The 7,862-nt window shown below is 39.9% G+C and overlaps 1 protein-coding gene across 1 annotated transcript; it reads left to right on the top strand.

The window, feature by feature from the left end:
- The first annotated feature begins 1,672 nt into the window (after positions 1-1,672).
- SNRPE (small nuclear ribonucleoprotein polypeptide E) lies at positions 1,673-7,410 on the top strand. The gene is made up of 5 exons (XM_036273253.1): positions 1,673-1,914; positions 2,391-2,417; positions 3,444-3,506; positions 4,597-4,675; positions 7,000-7,410. The coding sequence occupies exons 1-5, from the start codon at positions 1,861-1,863 to the stop codon at positions 7,053-7,055; spliced, it is 279 nt and encodes a 92-aa protein (XP_036129146.1). The 5' UTR covers positions 1,673-1,860; the 3' UTR covers positions 7,056-7,410.
- Positions 7,411-7,862: the final 452 nt, after the last annotated feature.

Below are 7,862 nucleotides of genomic sequence, written 5' to 3' on the forward strand. Positions count from 1 at the left end.
TAAACTAGATTAACTAGAAAGAAGAAACTAGAAACTAAAAAAAAAAACACAAAAGCTTCTCAAAGACTCAAAGGAAAATTTAAATAAATAGAAATCATGTATTTAGATTTTTAAAAGATTAATTCTAAGTTGTTCTAGAGTTTAATGTAATCACAGTAAAAATGCCAAAAGGATTTTTTAAATTAGAAAAGTGGATTCTAAAGTTTATAGGAAAAATAACCAAGAATAGCTAGGAAAATTCGATCTACTTTTAGTTCTACCAAATAACAAAATATTATAAAGTTATAATATTTTTAACAGTGATATTGGTCCCTAAATAGTCACAAAGATCAAATGAACAAAAAACACACTATATACATGCATACACTTGTTATATTTATAAATATACATTTTAAGTTGAATGGGGAACAATGAGTTATTTTTTTGTAATGATGACAGAGAACTGGGCAGCCATCTAGAAATTATAAAGCTGTATCAGTTCTAGAATACACTGGGATAAATTCTAGATTAAATCTCATTCAAAAATTTAAATGTAAAACAGCAAAATCATTTTTTTAAAGCAAATCACTTCTAATGAATTGTATAGCCAATCAAATGACCGTTAAAGGGATCAAACCCTAAAAGTTCAGGAATCATGACTTCAGACACACAAAAATGCAAAACAATTTTCTGTCTTTGAATTCTGCAAATCTAACTGGAGTTCCCTCTATGCACAACATGACCCTCTCTATTGGGTTTGAGGCAGGAAAATTTCTTAAAACAAATAGTATCTCAGGCATTTTCGAGCTCTCTACAGTGTAAAAGGCATTCATATCCTTTAATCCCAACACCTTTATGAGGTCAGCATTATTACATATCCTCCTTAAACAGAAGGCTTGTTATGTTTCTGCCACTTGCCACTTGTCCCTTTAGACAAGTTATTTCAACTCTGAGGTTCAGTTTCCTCATATATAAAATGGTCATTCCAATTAAATGGTATTTCTGTCAGGCCACAAGCCCATGACCTAACCTAATAAATTCCAGCTCCTCCTCTTCCGTGTTCCCCAGGAAACGGTGTTAGAGCACTCAGGCCTGAATGTGTACACACGTCCTCCTTCCCTGAACCTTCAGCCCCAGGAGGAAGGAACGTTTTTACCTCCACTCTGGTAACAGCTCAGACGCGGTGCTGCAAAGCTGAAGGATTTTTCCTTGATCATACGCTGCAAGCGAGCTGGATTTGAGCCCAGCAATCAGATGGCAGGGATTTCACGCTCAATAGCCGTGCTCTGTCCCCACGTGACAGTAACTCCCACAAAGATCATAAGAGCTGACTCTGTAATGGAGCAAACCACAGCCGACGGGCTTTTGAATTCAGACCGTCCGTGGCTGAGAGGGCCAGGTGGCAGAGTCCTAGATTTGGGCTTCTTGCCGCCCTACCCTCTCCGGCACCACGCTGCCATCAAGCCTAAATTCCAGAGAAACAGGCTTTTGAAAAAGCACTAAATCCAGGATTTCGACACCAAAAAGAGAAAATAAAGAAAAGAAAGGGCACGAAACCAGCACATTTTACGAAGAGAGGTAAGCAACTGGACGATTTGGCTCTTAATGCCGACTCAGAAAATTAGACACAAAGACGCCGGTGTCTCCGCTGCCTCTCTCCAGGTGGCGCTGTAGGACCGACCCCCGTGCCGAAGAGCAGATGCCTAAATTTGGCCTCCCCCGGAGGCAATAGACCACCGAGAAAAGCTAGAGAAGCACTTCCCAAGAGTTGCACAGGCCACTAAGCGAGCACCGCACACTTCCGCTTCCGGTTCCTATTCCGGAAGTGGCTTTCTGAGGTTGCGCGCCGTTTAGTGTGGTCGGTCTTTGTGAGCTTCCAGCATGGCGTACCGCGGCCAGGGTCAAAAAGTCCAGAAGGTGATGGTGCAGCCCATCGTATCCTACGCAGGATGTCAGGATTGGGCGGTTCGGGCCAGAAAACGGGCTAAAGGGCAGACAGCAGGCTCGGAGGCACAGTGTGCTCCTTCACATCCCGTGAGCCCCCGGGGCTCCGGAGGCCCAGAGAAAGCGCGGGGCGTTGAGGAAGCGGGCAAGGGTGGGAGGCGGGTTTGGGCAGACCCCCTCCGGGGGGATGCGGGAAGGGTGGTGGGGAGCGGAGGGGGCAGCCTTAATTAGGTACTGAGTGTAGACGGGAGGGATGGGTTAGGGGGAGGAAGATGGCGCCAAAGGAAATTGAATGAGAAGAGAGCCCTCCGAGTCTAAGGAGCCCCTACCGCGTGCCTGGTTGGGCTCTTCTCGTGGGGTAGACGCCAGACCTCGGGCTCCGAAAACAAATTCGATGGGGTAGTGACCACTTTCAGGGAGCAGGGTGTGTGCTACGCCTGTGTTTTTTTCTTTAACCATCGGTGCAGAACCTCATCTTCAGATACTTGCAAAACGTACGTAAGTTGTTTTGTCACGCTCTCTGATCACTGTATTCCGTTAGAAAGAGATGAAATTGTGGAGATCGAGGGGTATTCGAGGGGAAGGGGTGCAGGGAAAGCTCTAATGTAGTGAAATGAGGAACCATGCCAACTGCAAGCATGGAAAGAATTGTGTCATTACTTTGCAAGACCAAAATTACTAACTTAAAAAAGTGTAGGGACTGGTACTTTTGTTGGTAGCGATATGGCTAGAACGTTGGAACCTTTTCTTCTTCTTTCCCTTAGGATGAAACATTGGAAGAAAAATCCAGTTCGCTTTAAACCAACGTAATAAAGTGGTGGGTTTAGTACCTAGGGGGAAACTTAGTTATAGAAAAGACACGGAAAAAGGAAGAGGGATGAGATAGGTTCAGAGGATTGAGAGACAGTCTGCTTTCCTTTGGAGGAATTTTTAGCAACAGAGTCTGGGTTGGCAATGCAGAGTGTTTAAATTATTTCTGAAAGAAAATGTAGTTCCTTTTGCTCTGACAAATTTTTGTGTGTGACAACACAACTGAAAAACAGATTAATCTCAAGCCATAGTAATTTTTAATAACCAGAATTGAGGGTTTGTCCCCTGGTTGTTAGATGTGAGACCTGGAAAACTGAGAAACTAGAGTAAGCTGTTTTGGAGCTGGATTTTACTATAGCATATAAGAAAGAAGACTTTGGTCTTTAGAAATCACTGCTCTGTGCTATACTGACACCAATTTTCACTCTAAATGTATGAAACTAGAAGTACTAAGAAATATGATGGAATCCCAAGATCATAGGAAGATTGAGTTGTCTAACTTGGGACTCAATGTAGCATTTATTAAATGAGAATGTATTTTGGCAAGTGACTAGTCTTGGTTACCAATTCTAATATGAGTCAAATGGTTATAACTCTTGGCTTTGTTATGTTTAAGTTTTTTTAGGAGCCATATCTCTCTACTGTTTGACCAGCGTGATTGGATTTTGTGTACTTATTTTTTAACATTTCTGTTTTTATGATTATTTCAGAGATCTCGGATTCAGGTGTGGCTTTATGAGCAAGTGAATATGCGGATAGAGGGCTGCATCATTGTGAGTACCCAGGATATTTTATCTCAGAGTAGTTTGTTATAGGACAAGATCTCACAAAAAATGGCCAGCCAGAGCAGTGTACAAAAAAGTCAAAGAGCCAACCCAAGGAAAGTGTTTCAGGGCCCACTGTCCTTGTGTCACATCTTACTTGACAGAGATTGGGTAAAGTTATAAAATAGAGGGAAATGAATTTTTAAAAATAACCTAAACAGCATTAGTATTTGAAGGAGGGGACAAAAAATAAAATTAGAGGGGGATAAGGATTCATGGAGCATAATTCTGGGTTAGACGATACCTGGTAGAGCTGGGTGGGGTTAAATAAAACTTCAGCATACTAGAATACCTTAAGTAATGTTTTTTGTGGGTTTTTTAAATCCTTACTCCCAGATATGTCTTACCGATTTGAGAGAGAGAGAGAAGTGGGGAGAGAGAGAGAGAAGTGGGGAGAGAGAGAGAAACATTGATGTGAGAGAGATATGAAAGAAACATGGGTTGGTTGCTTCTGATGTGTGCTCTGACCAGGGATTGAACCTGCAACGTAGATATGTGCCCTGAATCAAACCTGTAACCTTTTTGGTGTATGGGACAATGCTCTAACCAGCTGAGCCACCCAGCCAGGGCTTAAATAATGTTTTAAAGGAAGATGAAATATGACTGCATGTATGCTCTTAAGGCTTTACAGATTTTTTTTCAATGTCACATTCCTTGTTTACTAGTTGGAAAACAAGAGTGGTGGTTAGTGGTGATAGTGTTTCGTGGGGAGCATGGGCAAAGCAGTGGCAGAACGTAATTCGTGTATATATACACATAGCATGTTGAGCAGGTTATAAAAGATAGAGTGGCTTTTTGATATAGTTAATGAAATCTTAAGTCCAAAATGTTCCAGAACTAATGGAGTGCATTCTGGTTTTCCTGTTATTTAAAAAGGCTTAGAGTGGGAGGTGTTGTTTCATCTGAAAGATCGGTGAAGGGATGAATTCCTGAAGTTAGTTGGCATTTCTGTATCTAGATAGGTTTGTTTTTTGTTGTTTTATTTTAGAATGGTTTGAATGTGATCTTGAAAATGACAGTCATTGGTTTGTTTTTCTAGGGTTTTGATGAGTATATGAACCTCGTATTAGATGATGCAGAAGAGATTCATTCTAAAACAAAGTCAAGAAAACAACTAGGTAAGAATATAGTCTTACAGAATTTTAGAGATTTATATTCACTTGCAGAATTGAGTGCGTTGCAACAAAGTTCATGTTTAAATTTAGTTTGCATGTGAGAAGTTATGATTTGGGTGGGGAGGGTACACTTGAAACCATCCTCTGCCACTTATTCTTGACCACACACTATTTCTACTTCGGACTCTCCACTTAGTGCTTACCAGTGTCTCCAAGGACTAGTGGTGTTAAATCTAACAGTAAGAATTAGTGCTCATTTTACTGTCCTCTCAACAGCATTGGGCACTGTTTGGCCACCCCTTTTTTTAAAACACTTTGTTCCCTTGGCTTTGTGATGCTATACGTAGTTTTTCATTTTTTCATTTCTAGCCAGTTATTCTTTTGCAGACTTTTATATATTCATTCTTTGAGACCCAACCATTAAATGTTTAAATTACACAATGCATGGTTATAGGCCCTCCTGTCACTCGGTATTTTCTTAGGCATTCGAGACTACACTTTTATTTACCATCTATATACAGTCATGTGCCTCATAACAATATTTCAGTTAACAATGGACTGCATATACCATGGTGGTATACCCTATAGTCTAGATGTGTAGTAGGCTATGTAAATTCACTCTGTGTTTGCACAACTATGAAATTGCCTAATGACTGTATTGACCACCAAATTTGCATCTAGCTCTAGACCTCTCTGAGCCATTTAAACATTTCTAGTTGAATGTCTCAAAGGCTCCTCAAAGTTAACATATCCGAAATCAAACTCAATCCCACCCCTCACACTTTTAGTGTTCCCTGCCCTTACTGAACAGCACCAATTTCTATTCCGTTTACTAATTGATTTCTCTGCAACAATCGTATCCCCCTCCAGTTTGCTCTGCAGGCTGCACTAATCTTTTAGAAACACCAGTCTGACCTTGTCGTCCCTTTGCTTGACATCCTTCCTTCAGTGGCTTCCCACTGCTCGTAGGATAAGAACGTTTTTAATGTATTCTGCAAGGTTCTTCATGATCTGAGCTTGTCTCATCTGCTCTCAGCTTCACTTTCTGACCTTCATCCACATTTGTCTTTTTTTAGTTATTTGAAATCTGCACTTTTACTCCACTACATATCTTTGTATATCCTGATCCCTGTGTCTTTAGGACTCAGATGAAATGTTACCTCCTCCCAGGGTTTTGGGGGGGGGGGGGTGGACACCGGGTATGCTGTGCTGTGCTCTCTGAATTTGTAGTAAAACATTCATTAGTGGGTATTGCTGTATTAATTTCTCTCCCACTAGACCAGATGCTCCTTAAGTGCATGAGTCCCAACTTTTTTGCTCCCTGATATGTTCATACCTGGCATGTAGTAGAATATTTAATCAGTGAACATAATTTCCCAACCCAGTTAACAGAAGATCTTTAGGATTCATGGTTTCATCAAGAAAAACTGAACCATTGTTGTTAAAATCTTATTAGCTTAGGTTTATTTAGGCATTTTGTTTAGTTGTTTAATGCCCTTGTTCACAGCTCACCAGGAGTTATATCAGGAGTGGGCTTCAGGTGTTTGTTTTCCAGACCTTGAGGATTCTCTTGAGCCTATACTAGATAATATGTGAAAAGGAGAGTCTGAAAAGTGTTATTTTGCTCTGCTTCTTCCTGCTTGAGCTATTTTTATGAAAGCCTGGATTTTAAAAATTTAAACATGTTGTGCCAGGAAGGACAAGCTAGCCTTATTGACATGTAATTTATAAATAATTTACAAAGTGTTGAATTTCCATAGTAGTATCTGGTAAATGTAGAAAAGATTAATATTACCTATCATGGAAGCCTGGGAAAGTAAAACAATCACTACTGGGGTTGATTCCCATTTCTCAAACCTTACTGAACCCTAGTGTTCCTGAAGATATTTATAGCTCTTTCTCAGGAAAAAGGTACTCTACTCAAATAAGTTTAGAAAGTGTTGGGTGAAACTTAAATAGGTATGTTTATTGAAAGATGAAATCTTAATATACTAAGAGCTTTAAGAATGGAGTTAGAGTATGCTGCATTTTCTAAACTTTATATGCAGCTCATTTCCCAACTTTTACAAACTGAGCATCGGGAAATGTTGGGATAGACCTAGTTAGTTAACTTAGTCTACAGAAACTACTTTTCATAAAATAACATTTCTCTTCCTTCATCAGGTTGAGAAGTGCATATATGTGCAACCTTTCAATATATAGGTATTTGAAAACCCTCACATACAGGAAAGCGTTTTCTAAATTGCTCAAGAACCATTCAAAATTCTGATGCTAAAAGGTTGTTTGAGTAGCTATTAATAGCTTTTCTTTCTAATTTTGTGTTGCAGGTCGGATCATGCTAAAAGGAGATAATATTACTCTGCTCCAAAGTGTCTCCACCTAGAAATGTCTAATGAAGTGAGAAATTGTTGAGAAGCAATACAGTTTGGTTCTCAATTGTCCTCTGTTGGAATTAAAGGCTAAATATACCCATTCGTTTTGTTCACTACCAACTGATAAATAAATAATGTTGAATTGTTTTTATTAAAAAATGTACATTGTTTCTGTCTAGTAGTAGAGACCTTTTACAGTGACACTGTTAGTTGTTGGTATTTTAGTTTTCTGAAGGTGGCTGTTGACCCTGGGCATTTGCTTTTCACAGAGCCTGATCTATAGATTCTTAAGGCAGAGTAGGAATTCTGCCTGACAGGTAAGCTTCTAATACTGGGTGGAAGAGAACAAGAGGGTTCACGAAAATAAAGTCTATTTCACTAATGTATGTCTTCATCATTAATTCTAATTCTGGATGCTGGAACACTGCAGTTTCTAACCACAACAGGTTGTGGACATAACAGCTGCATTATTTCATAGTCATTTTGTGAGGTCTTTGTTAATTTTTTTATCACCAAGAACTGAATGTGAGAAGTACTGGTGTACTGGCAAAGAATGAAATGCCTTAAAAATACATTAAAAATTAGCTCTTAACAAGTTAACAAGAGGGTCCAGCCGGTGTGGCTCAGTGAATTGAGCCTTGTCCTATGGACTGAGAGGTCCCCGTTTCATTCCCAGTGAGGGCACATGCCGGGGGCAGCCGTTCAATGTTTCCCTCCCTCTTAAAAATCAAAACATTTTGTTTTTAAAAAAAAGTTAGCAGGAAAGACACTGTGAGATGGTAATATGAAAAAAGACTAGAAGCCCTGGCCGGTTTGGC

Source organism: Molossus molossus, unplaced genomic scaffold, assembly GCF_014108415.1.
Source record: "Molossus molossus isolate mMolMol1 unplaced genomic scaffold, mMolMol1.p scaffold_m16_p_20, whole genome shotgun sequence".
In the NCBI taxonomy this organism is placed as follows: domain Eukaryota; kingdom Metazoa; phylum Chordata; class Mammalia; order Chiroptera; family Molossidae; genus Molossus; species Molossus molossus.